The 16,145-nt window shown below is 44.8% G+C and overlaps 1 protein-coding gene across 7 annotated transcripts in view; it reads right to left on the bottom strand.

Annotated features, from left to right (window-relative positions):
- The window catches only part of LRIG1 (leucine rich repeats and immunoglobulin like domains 1), a 110,736-nt gene that overhangs the window by 69,693 nt on the left and 24,898 nt on the right, over positions 1-16,145 (bottom strand). For 5 of the 7 annotated variants that reach the window (XM_034997954.1, XM_034997955.1, XM_034997956.1 and 2 more), the window contains exon 2: positions 4,386-4,457. The exons of 1 other annotated variant lie outside the window; for it this stretch is intronic. In XM_034997954.1, the coding sequence (XP_034853845.1) occupies positions 4,386-4,457 (72 nt within the window). Of the gene's footprint in view, positions 1-4,385; positions 4,458-14,275; positions 15,789-16,145 lie in introns of those variants that run through there. One more of the 7 variants, XM_034997960.1, reaches the window with a different exon arrangement.

The following is a 16,145-nucleotide window of genomic DNA, read 5'->3' as shown; positions in this document are numbered from 1 at the left end:
CTTTTCCAGCTCACCCATTGTAAGGTGAGCATGGGCCTTCTGGGCTCTCTCTGAAATGTTCCGTTACTCAGCTTGCTGAAAGGAAGTTCTTCTATTTTGTAAGACGCAAAATGTTAGGAAGGGTGTTTCAGAGTACTTTAATTATTATTATCTCAATGAAATGAGGCTTCCACAGACAACGAAAAACAAACCCAAGGCGTGATTCTGGGTTACAGGGCTTTGGGGTCCATTTTTTTTTTAATTGCTGTGTATTATTTATTGAATAGCTGATGTGAGCACATAGTAAAATTTTCAAACCGTTTCAAAAGAGAAAAACCAGGAATATACAGTGAAAAACGAAGCTTCCTTGCACTTCAGTCCCCTGGTCGGCCTCCAAGAGGAAGCGCTGGCTGCCAGCTCTGAGAGATGCATGCATGTTTCTCTTTTACACAGATGCTTGTGAATTATACAGACTGTTCGGGAGCGCACTTTCCCCTCAGTAATATATCTTGACGATCTCCCTCATTCTCATGACCAGCTGCAAAGTATTCCTCTGTCGGCATGAATGAATGACCATCTATTTAGCCAATCCACTCTGGGGAGGCATTTCGGGAGGTGCCAAAGGCAAGGAAGCTGCCGTTCATAACAAAGTTGAGCAGGAGGCTGTGACTTCAGTTAGCTCTGCTTCTTACAAGGGACAAAGTCATCAATAAGAGGTAGGAGCGCAGGTTTTAGAGTCCAAGCCGCTTCATCAATAACTATACGAGGGCTTTTAGCTCCTCGAGAATAAGGCATACTAAATAATTCCTCTGGCAAGACTTTCTGATAACATCGTTTCTATACCAGATGGCCAGATGTGCTTCCTTTAGGATAGGGATTGAGGGGATAGTTACTTTAAGTCAGCAATTACGAACAATAATAGTAAGTGTGGAGTTTGTGCGCTAGGCTCTCTGCTGAATGCTGCCATGCACCATATCTCACCGGATCACATGCCAAGCCTCTGAGGAAGGCACTCAAGTATCGCTCCACCTTAGAAGGAGAAACCGAGGCACTGTGACAGAGTAGCCAAGCAGGGGTTACTCGGAGGGCATTTTTACAGATCGGATCTGCAAATCAGAGAGCTCTGGGTTCATTCAACCCAAAGCCTACCCTTTAGCAACTGAAGGGCCTTCAGCATGTCACTTAACCTTCCTGTGCCTTAGTTTCCTCCACAAAAAAATGTAAGCAACACCAGTATCAACTTCATAGGGTTGTGGCAGGACCCGGCTGAAATAATTAAACCTAGTGGCTTAGGATCGAGCCAGAAATAGAGTAAATGCTTAACAGGTGGTGGGAATTCGCAGCCAAAGGGCAGTGCCTCAGAAAGATACCCCTGGTTCTTTCAGCCCTCCCTTCAACACACTACACTGCACACACACACACTGGGGTGGGGGGAGCGTGATCCTGAGACACCAGAGGGTGAGCCATAAATACCCAAAGGCAGGGCACACTCAGGCTTCCCGGCCACCTTGAGGAACATTTTAGGTCAACGGCCCTGGAAAGCACACAGCAGCACCCACAGTGAGCATTCTGGGACCAGGCGGCAAGCACGTGACCTGCACGCAGTTCTTAAAGAGGATGGTATAAATAGCCCCTCTTATTAACAGAGGAGCCTGGCCGTCCAGGACCCCTGGCTGGAGGCCCTCCCTGGTGGGCTTTCCTCAGAGCTGTGGGCAGTGCAGACCGTGTGGCTTGGCAGCAGCTGCTCAAGCATCTTCATGGCCTCCAGGGGCCTCCATCAGCCTTGCTTTCTCTCTCCAGTGAGCCACGATGGACTGTGGTTCCAGGCCTCCAAAATAAAACCACTGCTAAACCACGACCTACTGTTTTGCCAGCCTGTGGTGCTCCTCTCGCCGAGGCTTCCAGACTCGGAGGGAGGGCTGTGCGGATTTAGGAGAGCTGACAGCTCCCGGGAAAGCCCTGAACTCAGTTTTAATTTAGAAGCAATTGTACGTCAACTACGATTTTTTTCTTTTCTTCAATATCCTTTCCCACCTCCCACCCCTTACTCCTGACAGCCCCTTTACCATCTGCCTCCACAATGGATTAGAATTCCCTCCAGGAAAGGCCTGGATCTGCATCAGTGAGAAGTTCCACTGCTCTGGGCTCCGGGGAATTTGTCTTGTCCATCCCAGGTGATCCTAGGGACTGTAGGCAGTCACGGTGGTAAAAGTCCCAACCAACTGGCCCTCACGGATTTGTTTCTCAATAACGCACCCAGCTTGGGGGGCTATGTGTTCCAAATGTAGCAGAAGGAAATAACACTCAGTAGCCTCCCCGTGTGCAAAGCCCTGGACATCACCTCCAATTAATAACTCTAGTACCATTGGTCATGTGTTCATACATCCACGTTGCATAGAGGGAAAAGCACTGAGGCACTAAGTAACTCGTCCAGGGGCACAGACCAGCAAAGGGCAAAACCAGAACTCAAATCCAGGTCTGTCTGCTACCAAAACGTGTGTGTTTTTTCCACACCACATTGTACCAAAAGATGCAATCTCTGTCTTCACGCCTCCCACACGTGGGAAGGGAGTGTTGCCACAGAAAAGCATGGCACAGGAGTTAGACTGGGGGGCGGGAGGGTGCAGGCCCCATCCAACCACTTGCTAGCATGCAATCCCAGCCAAGCCCCCATGCCTCGGCTCCTTCCACCGTCTGGAGAAGGTGGCAGTGACAATAAGGAGTACAGCAGTGCTCAGGACGATGGCTAGCTAAGGTCAACCTTCATGAGTGCAATATTAGCAGGACGAAGGAGAGTAGACACACACAAAACAAAGAGCTCAGGATGCGGTCAGGGGCCTCATTCAGCTCACAAATCCAACAGGAGTTCTGAGGAGGGAGAAAAGCCAAGGTGGAGGGAGAAGGGGATATTTTATTAGGTCAAATTAGCACAGCAGCCCACCTCACACTTCCTTGCTCCCTCCACCGGCTGTTGACCTTACAGGAAAACTAGGGTCCTGGACAGAATATTCCCAAGGGCTCCTTCCAACTATGAAGTTCTTTTAACTCTGGAAGTTTAAACCTTTTTTAAAGAGACATGGAAATCATAACCACAATTTGGAGAATTTGGAGATGGGGCTAGGGGATGCAGGTATTCTGCCAATTGCACTAAGGGATGAAATTAAGTTTCCTTTAGATAAATCATCCAACAATGAAATCAAAGAATAAACAAGGACTTCTATCAGTTACATATAATGACCAAAATGTGTAAAGCACTTATCTAACAATATCTAATAAAAATCACTGACAATAGAAGCATGGGGTGAATAATTTATGGAATATCCATGTGTGGTAGTTTTACATAAAAATTTAAGTGGGGGAGTCTGGGTGGCTTAGTTGGTTAAGTGACTGCCTTCAGCTCAGGTCATGATCCTGGAGTCCCAGGATCGAGTCCTACATCAGGCTCCCTGCTCAGTGGGGAGTCTGCTTCTCCCTCTGACCCTCCCCCCTCTCATGCTCTCTCTCTCTCTCTCAAATGGAAGTACATAAATAAATAAATAAAAATTTAAGTGGCACATTTAAAAATTTTTAATTTACATGATAAAGTATTCAAAAATGTGAGGGTTAAGTATGGAAAAGATACAAAACTATAAGATACATATACAGTTTGATCCCCAAATTCTACATGTAGAGGTATGTATTTTTCACTAAGTATTCATAATGGTTATTATGTCTGCTGATTTGAATTAGTCTTCACATATTTCTAGACTCTAAATTTCCTGCAGTGGTTATATGCACAACTTATGCAGAAGTTTCTCTAAAGTCCCTATGAAACTAAAATTCCTGATAACCCCGACATCTCTGTTAAAAGCAGAGTTATTTACAGTCAAGAAGAAGGAAAGAGGGAGGCCTGATTTACAGGACCCTGCATGAAGCAGGGGGCTGGCTGAGAGTACCCCGGGCAGTGATAAAGCCTTACTCTGTCTGGAGATGAGAGAGGAAAAGCCAGCCTCTGTGTCCATTCTTCTACACTTGTGCTTCCCGGGAAGCAGAAGCGGTGGGCTGGTGCATGAGCCTCTGCCGAGCAGGCTGCTCTACCTCCCGGGACAACGGAGGGGAAGTACCAGTCAGGTGTGCCAACACAAAGGATCCACGAGGTTTCCACAAGGGAGGGGAACCTCCTATCCGTCCCCCACATCCCCGTGATTTCTCCAGGATTCTAGCGCACCCGTCGCTGCCTGCCCACAAGGAGGGAGGGGCTGCAGGGAAGGAGCTCAGGAAGCAGTATGATCCGTCATGGCGGCCAGTATGCACACGTTCCTGCTTGCACCTTTAGACTGCTGCTGGGGGGGGATGGAGGGCAGAGGGTTTCCCCAGGAGCTCTTAGTCCCCCACTCCCAACTGGAGGTTTAGGAGAAAACACTCACACTTCCTGTAGATTCGGCAAGTCCTCAAAACCAGCAGGGTCAATCTCAGAAAGTTTATTATAACTCAGGTTTCTGGTAAAGGAAAAGCAAAAAAAAAAAAAAAGAGAGAGAGAGAGAATAATTAATTAATTAAATCAACATGCAACATTTAACCCCAAATTCAGGAATCTTCTATTCCGCCTGCCAAACCAGGCCCTCTCCCTCATAGCTGCCCCTATCCCATACATTATTTGAAGTAACCTTATTAATAATGAGATTTACAGATAGAGCTCCTCCCCACTAGCATCCATAAACAAGTCACCGTGAAAATCTCCAATCACTGAAACTGGCTAAACCCAAATGGATTTCAACCAATATAATTTCACCACTTAGCAACTTCTAAAGGTAAGTCAGCCCTCTACCTACATTAGAGTGTGCTGATCCAAATATTTTGCACCGAATCAGGTCCAAGGCTATTCCAAATGGCATTTTAAAAATTAGCATTTTAGTAAAACATCAAATATCATGCAGTAGTAAAGAAAAAGAGGGGTCAGGAACCGACCCTTTACTGTCTACAAATCAGTGGTTCTCAACCAGGGATGACGTTTGGCAATATCTAGAGACATTTTTAGTTGTTACAACTGCAGAGAAAAGGCGGGGATGGGGGGGTTGCTACACACATCTAGTGTGTGGAAGCCAAAGAGGCTGCTAAATATCCTACGATGGCACAGGACAGCCCTTAACAACAATCATCCAGCCTTAAGTGTCAATGGTAACATTCAGGAGTTGAGAAACCCTGGTCTAAGCAAGATCTGATGACTAAAAATTGCTAAGAGGCACACTCAAAGTTGAAGGAACTGCTTAGAAAGTTGAGACCTTATGAGACGCTAATCATAAAGCTATCCCTGAACACAATGCACCCATCAATGAATAAATACTGGGAGTGACAGTCACACAGGAGAGAGGAGCTGTGGTTACGGGGAATTCATGGCTGGTCTTAACCAAAGGCAGTGAAAGCCTCACATGTGAGCAGCCTTCTCAAGAAGATGGCACCTGCCAAGATCATTCAGAATGACCTCTCTCTCCTTTCATCCCCCAGCTATACCCTTAGGCACACACAGGGAGCAAGCTGACCCGTGTTCAGTCAGCCGAGCTTCTTGGATCAGCCCTCAGCCTAGACCAGCTTGATCTTTCAGGAACAGAAATCCACAGAGACGTGGTCCAAATGAGACCTTGGTGCACACTGTGCCTTGTTCCCTGCCACCAAAACACACCCAGTCCACGTGTGCCGAAGAGGTCAACATTATTGATCTAAGCTATTAATTCCATTGGCATTAATGCCAATTAACGGTACTGAGAATCATGAGTTTCAAGTCTACCATTTAGGCAGCACATATGTGGCAACTAGCTTTTAAATTTACTCCAGAGACATTACAATCAATACTAACCTACAGCTGATAGCCATTTCACTGTCGGCTCTAGACATTCATCTAAATAAAAGTCAGACTACACTTGAAATTAATGGTACATCTGTGCTCAGGGCACAGCCTGAATTAAAAGCAATTTGTCCAGAGATTATGTTACTATAAAAATTGAAGGTGGTAATTTTTTAAACCACATACTGAAGTCAAGCGCGAGCTTGTCCGTGCTTGGGGGTATTTACGATTGGGTACACAGACATCAACAGGTTAGACTTGAAAAAGAAAATCCACAAATGGAGAGAATTCTCCCACATCAGAAAAAGGACTGGACAGACTAAAATTTTCTTCTATTTTGAGCACATTATCATAAACGAGAGGGATGGAAATACTGTTTCTGGGTCTAGAGATAACGTGAGTTTACAGTATCTACCACATTTGCATCATTATCATCGGTAATGAGAGTTACTGAGCTGGAGGAGACATCAGGAGAAGACTGAGGTCACAAAGGCAAGAGGCCTGGAGGGCAAGCAAGTAGTGTGGACGGTCACCCTGCCAGGGGTGCAAAGAGGCCGACACAGCAGTACCTGCCTGCCCATCAAAAGGAGCATTTGCTCCTGTCTCCAGAAACAAGGGCAATGCAGACCAGTCTTCCCCATTTTCAAGAGAAGCTCAAACTCTGAATTCTCAGGTGAAATCCTTTCAATTCTTAAAAAAAAAAAAAAAAGGTAACTCTGGATGGATCAAACATAACGTATCTGCAGGCCACATCTGGGCTGAGGACCACCAGTTTTTAACCTTGCATTCTGGGCCACTGACTCTTGAGGCTATTAAGTTCAAAACGCAGGTCTTGTTTCTGGCTTATAGATGTGGCCAGGGATGGAGCCAGCCTCAGGCAGTCAACTGGTAAACTATCTGGAATGAAATTACTTCCCTTATTCCCCACTCCAGGAGTGGTATTAGAATAAAGCCATTTTTAAATCACGACAACCCTTTGGTCCGTCATTCTCTTAAAGAGCAGACAAAATTGACTTAAATTTAAAAAATCTTGTATAATTTCTGCTTTTTAGACAAGGCTCCTTGGAAAAGGGTCTTCGGCAAGCTAGTCTTATGAAGAAGCCAACCGGTATCAGGACCTCATGCTGAGATGGCAGGAAACAGCAACGAAGATGAAGACAGACACCTTAAGTGCTAAATTTAAGCTCTCCCTGGGTCCGCCTGGAGGAGGCCATGTTTTGACTCTGAACGAACTAGCACAGCCATGTTATCAAAAAATGAGTGTCAGAGACTGGTCTGAAGGTCATTCTCCTCTCAGCGTGCCCATCAGCAATTACAGAGAGAGGACAGAGGCTGAAGCTCAGGTCCCCTGCAACAGCTTCGACTTTTGGCCACAGAGCTGCCTAGTTCTGAGGTCTGAGCAGCGACCAGTCCTAAAACCTGGGACAAGCTGTTGATCTTCAACTGCTGTATCAGGAAATGGGAAAAATATTTACTGTAGTCTCCTTGACAAATATAATCTGAAACGAAATCCTCAGAGACATTTTCTTGTTTGCTCATCTCAGCGAGACAAACTCTCGGCGTATTTCTCTGTTATGGTAAAATACACAAAACATAAGAAGTTACCATCTTGACCATGTTCAAGTGTGCAACTCAGTGGCAGTAAGTACGGTCATACTATTGGGCAACCACCACTGCCATCCGGCTCCGTAACTGTATCATCTCCAACCGAAACTCAGCACCCCGTAAACACGGACGCCCCATCCTCCCCTCCTCCCCCCAGCCCCTGGCAACCTTCATTCTGCTTTCTGCCTCTGTGGATTGTGCTTCTCTGCAGACGTCATGTATCTGTCCCTTTCCGTCTGGCTTGACTTAGCATAATGTTCTCAAGGTCGGTCCACGTTGTAGCCTGTGTCACAATTTCCCTCCTTTTTAGGGTTTAACAACATTCCATTTTGTGTGTATGTATACACATGCCCCATATTTTATTCATCCATTCAACGGCTAATGGACATTTGACTTAGTTCTACCTTTCTGCTATTATCAAGAATGCTGTTACGAGCAGTTTTTTTTTTCTCCCAGCATAATTTTGTATTGAGGCATAACTGACAAGTACACAACATAATGATTTGATACCTCGGTGTAATTCTTAAATAAGGTTTATTTTTAACCCTTTGACTGTTATGTTTAATTGATACTCCTTTCTCAACAATTAAAGAAATATGTTTATTCAGCCCAAGAACTGTGCAGAGAGGGGTGTGGATTCTCTTGGTGGGTCAGAAGAACAACCAAAGGGTTAATTAGTTAAAAAAAGAAAAAAAAAAAAAAAACAAGACCCTTTCATGAGGTCTTTCTTTCCAGGTGGCAGCTGACAACGCACACAAATCTAAAGCATCTCACTTATTTCTCCAAACACGATCGCCGCTTACCAGGCCCGACATCTGAATGTGTCTTCAGTTGAAGGTTTCAGATTCTCCTGTCAAAACAATTCATCTGTCAACAGGACAGATGCTGTCAAAAGCATTTCTGCACCTTTCAGTAGCAGAGAGGGCTGGAAAGAAACCTCCGGGAATTCAGTTACTGCCAATTGCAGCTTTCACTAAACATTTTGTCAGCCATTGTCATAACACAAATTTTCCCTGTTCCCGTATAAAGGGTGCACGGAGCTTGGAACAATTGGGCCCAGCCGTAGATATTCTTTCAGCTAATCCGCTGAAAGATGACCATCCGGCCCACCATTTGGAGAACACACAGGAGGTACCTCTGCAGAGAACGGCTCAAGTTTTATCCCAGTTGTATCTGTGTCTGAGAAGCACACTGCTTAACAGTGCGCGGCAACAATCTGCTTGCTGAGCATTTTTCCTGACAAAGACCCCCCAACCCTGACCCCACTGCATTAGAAGAGCTAAGTCTTTAAATAGCTGAGCAATCCCCACCACTATGGAAACCTGTGCTGTCCAACTCGGTAGCCCCTGGCCATGCTGCTTTCACACTGAAAGTGATTAAGATCACACAAAAGTAAGAATTCAGTTTTCCTTGGTTCTGCTAGCCATATTCCAAGTGTGCAACCACCACATGAGGCTCGCGCCCAAGGTAAGGCACCATGAAGACAGAGGACATTCCCATCACGGCTGAAATTTCTATTAAACTGTGCTGTACTGAGATCATGCAGGAATTAATACATATTTCAAGTGAATGGGCACTTAATGAAGAAACCTGGATCTCAAACATAAATTTGAATTTCCCGATAATTCAAGAGCTTTGTTAAAAATGTGGTGGGATAGGGACGCCGATCTTAACATATATCCTTTAGCCACATGAAGTCCTTAACCATCCCAACAGAGGAGAGGGCATTTGAAAATTCAATGCACTAGGAAGACACTCAATAAAAAAAATACCCTCTGAGTGTAATTCTATAAGCTTAATCAGTATTTACATAATCTGACCAGCATCTTCCTGGATTACAACAAGAACCACATATTACCAATTTGGCAAACACTATTCAAAGCTGGCAAACAATAATTCATTGACTCCTTGGAAGTTGAGGGATAAAAAGTTCCGTTTGCTATTGAGTAAGCTGTGGTGAGGAAGTAACCCCAGCATTGTTAGACCGACATAATTAGTACTTCATCCTCAAATATAGGTATTGCTCACAGACCACTGACTTACACAGACAAAACCTCCTGCTCAGGAGAGCAGTGCAACGCATGGCTGTATTCTTCAACATTAATAGGAATCCTAATTCCCAGTGGAAGGAAGGAGTCCTAACTCCATGACAAGCATTCTCTGGGGAGTGAGGTTTCCTTATTCAGTTTGGTTTCCAGGCCAGCCCATTTCCCATTACTCAAACCCGTCTGGACCCCTGAACATCATAGTACTTTGCATATTTTAAGCCTTCGGATGTTTGCTAAACCGAATAATACAGGCAGGAAGGGAAGTGTGAAGCAATCCAATGACCCATCTGGTGAGCACTACTGGGGCGCCCAGGACGAGCCTGGAAGCCCCTTCTTTCTTGGAAAAGTGGGCCCCAGTCATCCATCTCTTCATACCTCAAAAACTGCACTGCTTGCCACCCATTAAAAAAGGACTCACCTGCTTAGGACTCCCTGGGAAAAAGTGATTGGTCCTTCCAAATTTCAAGGAGTGTGAGTGAAGAAGAACATACAACTTGTTAAAGTTATTTAATCCCTTAAGCTTTTAAGGCCATTTCTGCTGCATTCTTAGCTTCTGAGAAATTACATGTGGTACACATCGAGTTCCAATGAAATCACCACATTATGCTCCCTAGACCCACATTATAGGTTTTATGAGAATAAGGGATTTCTTTTTAAACCTACAATACTGAATGCTCTTATCTTTTTTTCTGTTGTGATGCTTCCCCCTCATTGACCAAAAGCCACAACTGAATAGGCTGATAATATGCATTAAAGGCTTATGCTGAGAATAATAATAAAACTGCATCTTAAATTGGAATCGTTCCTTTGGCATCCTCACCCAAGAATTCCCACTCGGGAGACGGCTCTGTACTTGCAGCCATCTTTCGTCAGGAAGCTAAAGAGCCCCGTATTCCCTAAACTGAGTCTTGGAAAAAGAAACACATTCTGCAAACAATTAAATGCAAAATCACTCAGATATCAACTCACTACATACAGCTCATTTTGTAAGCTTTTGGGCAGATTTAAGAAAGTCAGGAATGAATCACAGTTACTTCAATTTCTGAAAGTGTTACATTGATAAATCTCTATGCACATAAGGCCCGTAAGCAACTCAAAAGAAGAGATAATATGCTCTAGCCATATAAGGACCTCGCAGTGAGTGCCTGCTTTTACTCCTTAAAATCCGCTATAGAAATCAGCATCGGCCTCTGAATTCTAATGCTTAACACATTATCTGACAGAAGTCACCCGTGCCTGTTTCCATCATCCCATAGGTCTTATATGTGCTTCTCTATCTTAATGCTTCACACATCTTACCCCCCAGCCCATGGATAATTTGAATGCAGGTCTAAGTCTTTGTCCTTTAGTACCAAACAGATGTCAAGTTCAACAAATATTCACTGACTGTCTACAATGTATACTATGCTGTGATAAATTTTGATACAAATTAGGGTAAGATCTAATCTGTGACCTAATGGAGTTTATAACCTACTGGTCAGAAAAAACTCTGAACCAAATAATTACAGCCAAAGGCTCTGATATGGCAAGCATCTTCTGAATGATAGACCAGGAGTTGTAAATCGGTGGTTCTTGGGCCATGACTGAACTACAGGGAAATTTGTTTGTGACTGGAGAGTGTGTGGAGAAAAAGTTTTCACCAAAAAAAAATTACAGTTGCAGCTTCTCTTGAAAATAATCCTTGGGCCAGCATTCCTGATAGCAGCCACCAGCTACACTTATTTAGCAAGTACTGCAATTGACCACAGACCTCACTGTTCCTATCATCTCTCCCAGGACCTCCTTACTCATGCGCACTCTCTGCCTGGCCCCTGTATTTGTCATCCTTGGTATGGATACCACTGTGTCCAGACGGCGTTCAGAGCACGGAAGATTAGTTGTGATGAGAAAGGTTAATCAGAAAATGCAACACCTTAGTGAACCCTAGACGAAGAACAGAAAAGGAGCATGGTCTTTAAGGAAGAAAACCGGAAAATAAGGCCAGAAAAGTAAAATAAGGTGTGGAAAGTATGAAACTAGACAAATAAACAAAAAGCCAAGAAGTCAGGACCTCCTAGAAAGGAGAAGGGCAAGACATGAACAGTTTTAGGGCAAAGTCAAGAAGAGTAGTCCACAATGTCAGACCACAACCCACTGGGCAGTTAAGTTATATAAAGGGTTATATAAACCTAAACAAATCCCAGTGCCAGGTCCCTCGTGATGCTTAATCTACGGGGCCATTTAAAGTTGATTTCCAGAGGAAGAGAACAGCCCCTTGTTCATCTACTTAAAATTATGGCCAAAAGAGTCAAGAGCCCTCCTCCACTGCCAGTAAGCAGCATTTGCTTTCTCTAACATCTCTTAAAGCAGGAAATCCGAAGACCTGTTTTTCCTACCCAAATCTTAGTTTGGCAAAGAAGTCATTGGGTGTGCTGTGTCTCATGCTTGGTTGTGGGGGTGGTCCCGGAGGGAAGTCCATAAATATCCCATAACACTCCCTCGGGAAATATGGTACATGCATCATTAACCCCTAAGGATTAATTAATTTAATTAAGAGGAGGCACTCTGGCCTCAGCAGCTCTGCAGTTGGTGGGTATTTCACAAAGGGAATCTGAGCAGGAAATAGCTGCTGGCCACAGGCCGACCTTCCCACAAACCTGTCGCCTAGGGAGCACCAGCCCTGACCACCCCAGCAGGGAAGAGAGGCCTACAGCCACCATTTGGTTTTGCTGTTACAGAAGTGGCACTGCACAGACTTGGAAATGGGGAGGGGAGGAGAGGAGTCAGGAGTCTGGTCTCCTACTCTCTGCTTTATCATCTCTGAAAAGGGATCACAAATCCACCCTTTCAGAGAGTCCCCAAGCTCTACAGAACTTTCCAAACTCATCACGCCCACCACAGGACAGGTTCACCCTTGCCAGACACCATCCAGCACAGCAGCTTAATCTTCACCTCCAGAAAGCCCAGCCATTCTGCAGAACAGAGGGTGGTTGGTGCCTCTGAGCCAGGCATTCCCTGCCCCATGAACCTCTTGTCCAACGTGGCCCTCCTGTCCTGAGGCACCAGGCACGCCGGTGGGAGCAGGAGGCCCATCGATCATGACAGAGAGGAGACAGAAGTGCAGCAAGGAGGCGTGCTCACCTCTGGCATCACACTTAGGGGCTGGAGTTCCCTCACTGAAAGGATGGAGGGGGATTCTCCTAAATGAAAACCATGCTCTACAAAGGCAGGAAACAGAGACTTTGGCTTCCATAGTAGTTAAAAACAAGTCGGTCAAGAGGGACAGGAAGTGAGGGACATATTAATCTGGTGGATACATTCGGATTCCCTGCTTCACCAAGTGCTCTGTGAAGTCCACCCTGGGTCACGTATTATTATTTTCCTATCCTAACACGTCCACTGGACCCCTCGGCCCCTACAAACGTCTGCAGGAAGATGAGCTTCTTGTAGAACCACGACTGCAAAATTTAGGGTGTTTGTTAAAAGCATGATGCAGCTTTAAAATTCATTCACCGTGGTTTCACGTATGAAAGATGCAAACTGGCAACAGCCTATAAATGTTTCTTTTGAGTGAATGCATCATGCAACAAAATTATGTAAATGTTGGCCCAAACATCAACCCCAAGTGACACTGTGATCAATTTCCTGTCCCAACACACTGAAATAATTCTCCACTTAACACCGAGGGGTTTCACACACCCCGTGCCTTCACCGAAGGGCTCGCGGAGAGGAAAATAACTGTTTTAACACAGCCCCATAAAAAGTACTCCTGGGTCACAAGAACAGGGTGGTCATATTCCAAGCCTGTCTTTCTGGCAGAAGCTACAGCCGAGGATTTCACTGGGATAAAGGGATAAGGGAATTCTATACCAGTGACTCCGGATTCTTCAGAAACGAAACCTCCAATACTCCAATAATATTATTACTTCCCGAGCACGACAGACACATATTAAAATCTACAAAACAAACAAAAACCTCTCCTTCCCTCCCTCTGAGTCATTCCACACTATCCTCAACCCTCTTGTCTAGAAGCTTCCCAAAAGCAGGAAAGGGTCAAGGCATCTGGTAAGGTTTTCTGAACCCTCATTTCTGACAATGCACTAACACAAGGTCAGCCAACGAAAAGGATAGTACACAAGCCTCTTGTTAGAGAAATGTACGCCAAGAGATTAAAACAAAACAAAACAAAATAAAACAAAAAAAACTTTGCAGTAACTCACCTCTGGACATGTAACGATCGGGATTTGTTGTTGTTAAAGAAAAGTACAGCTGACCCTTGAACAACATGGATTTGAACTGTGTGGGTCCACTTACAGATCTTTTTATGGTACTATACTGACAATGAAGTTTCCCTTCCTTCTGATTTTCTTAATAACATTTTCTTTTCTCTAGCTAACCTTATTGTAAGAATACAGTAGATGATATACCTAACACACAAAATATGTGTTAACCGACTGTTTATGTCACCGGTAGGGGTTCTGGTCAACCGTAGGCTATTAGTAGTTAAGTTTTTTGAGGAGTCAAAACTTATACACAGATTTTCGACCGTGCAGGGGGTCAGCACCCTTAACCGCCTCCTCCACTGTTCAAGGGTCAACTGTATTTAGAAGGGTGATTTTAGGCAAATATACTTTTGGGTTACAAAACAGCAATATATAGTAAGTTGCCTAACTGTCTCCTTTAAAAGGGAGGAAGAAGGAAATGAAAGCTTTCTTTCTTAAGCAAATACATCTGTACAAACAACAGCTTACCTTAGTGTTATCAGCATCTCTTTCCTCCCCTGCCCACAAACACACACACACACAAAATTTAAGGGACAAATGACATAAGTGGGTGTAACTACCTTCCCAGGCTAGAGCCGCTCATAAGGAAAATCCTTCTGGGAAGCCAGAACTTCCCAAGGGTGTGCGCTGGAGTCCTTGATCAGCTTCCAATGGAACGTACATACATCTTTCATTTTTCCAACTGAAATCACACCCACTACTCACTAATGTCTTTGACGTCTCTTTGTGCCTGTGTGAAGCCCAAGCACCCAAAATTGATAAAGCAAATAAAAAATCTAGGTGTACTTGCACTTACCACGATACTCTATATTATAAACAGATTAAGTGCAAGGTTCCTTCAAATATTATCAATATAATATTCTCTACTAAGTTTTCAACATCATCTTCTAGATTTCAAAATATTCAAATATTATCTTCTAGGTTTATCCTCCCGTCCTTTCCTGGCTACCTTAAACTTAAAAATGAAGATCCCCCAGACACAGAGAACAGATCCCTAGAATTAAGTCAGCCAAAGTCAAAAATTGAATTTACCTACAACTTTTCAAGAATACATCCTGCTGTATTACAGGGAGGCACGAGAGCATCTCTAGCTAAGTATTTTAAAGAAAACGCAGTTTTAAAAGGTCAGCCTCCTGGCTAACAGTTAAGTCGCTGACTTTATTAGCTAGCTTATCGACTTGGGAATCTCGTTCTGTCAATTTTTCCGTTGGGCTTTTTAAAGTTTATGTGTGTCATGAAATGCCTGGCTGAAGCCAAAAGGCAGAGTTTTTTCTTTCTACGATACTAAGATGTCATGAAATGCTGTAAACTTAAGAGCCTGTCTCCATGGTTTTCTGGGGCCGTGATGACTTCTCCAGTCCCGGTCGGTGGCTGAACGGCCGAGAAGCCCAAGCTCAAGGTGCACCAACCACACAGTACTGCAGCGTAAAAACATGGCACTTCCTTTTCACTGAAATTACAAGCACAAAGAATCAGATGATGCGTGTGACTTCCATCTTTGAACACACTAAAATTTTACTCTGTCAAAGGGGAAGCCGGCTGTGAAAATGACAGAACCGTCACACACTTCCATGTCTGCTGCTGCTGTTTTTTTTAATCATTCACCAAGGCCTCTAAAAAGATGCCTCACCTCTTCCACATGGTCCATCTACATTCGGCAGGGCCCTGTGCACCATACCATGGAGAGGCCCTCACATCTGTGCCCTTCTTCCCACCCCCAACCGCCCCCCCAAGTCTGCAGTTCCAGGTTTGACTCCCAAAGGTGCACCTTAAGGGTGGGTCCGAGCGGCAAATTCCATTTGCTGAACTCTACTTCCATCAAATAACGACTCCTGGCACCTGCGGGATGGGAGTCTGTTTTAAAGTGAATCGCCACCAATGGTGATGAAAGCCCTACCAATAATCAATCACCAGGGACTCCCTTTGGAGCGCCAGCTACAGGCTGGAGAAGCCTCAGCAACACCACGTGTCCCGGCAGATACTCCATATCCTCTCTGTGTGCCAGCGAGAGAGAAGAGCCATTCAGTTCCCACCTCAGCAGGAAATCAAGGCCCACGGGCCACACCAAACCCAGACATCAGCTACACTGAGGCAGCTAGGACGTCTCTGCCTAATGCTTGTTATATGATGAACACACAACCCCCCCGCTTCCACCATCACTCCTTTTTAAAGAGGATATAATCAGACCCGACTTGGTTAAAGTCTCTGTTCAGTTTGCCCTAGCCAGGTAACTCCTATCATGGCTTCCTTCTAATAAGCTCACTACCTTTTCTTTTGCGGGGGGCGGGGGGGGGGGATCTCACATGGAGGGGTTGATGCTCCTGCATACTTGACACTAACAAAATCGGCATCGCTAAGCCCGCTCAGGTTAGAGGGCAATCTGGTTCTGTGCCACAAGATATAGGAGATCAAACGAAGTATGGTTCGGGG

The sequence above is a fragment of the Mirounga leonina genome, unplaced genomic scaffold (assembly GCF_011800145.1).
Source record: "Mirounga leonina isolate KUSES-001 unplaced genomic scaffold, KU_Mleo_1.0 Mir_94, whole genome shotgun sequence".
NCBI lineage: Eukaryota > Metazoa > Chordata > Mammalia > Carnivora > Phocidae > Mirounga > Mirounga leonina.
This window is presented reverse-complemented; position numbering and strand designations above follow the sequence as displayed.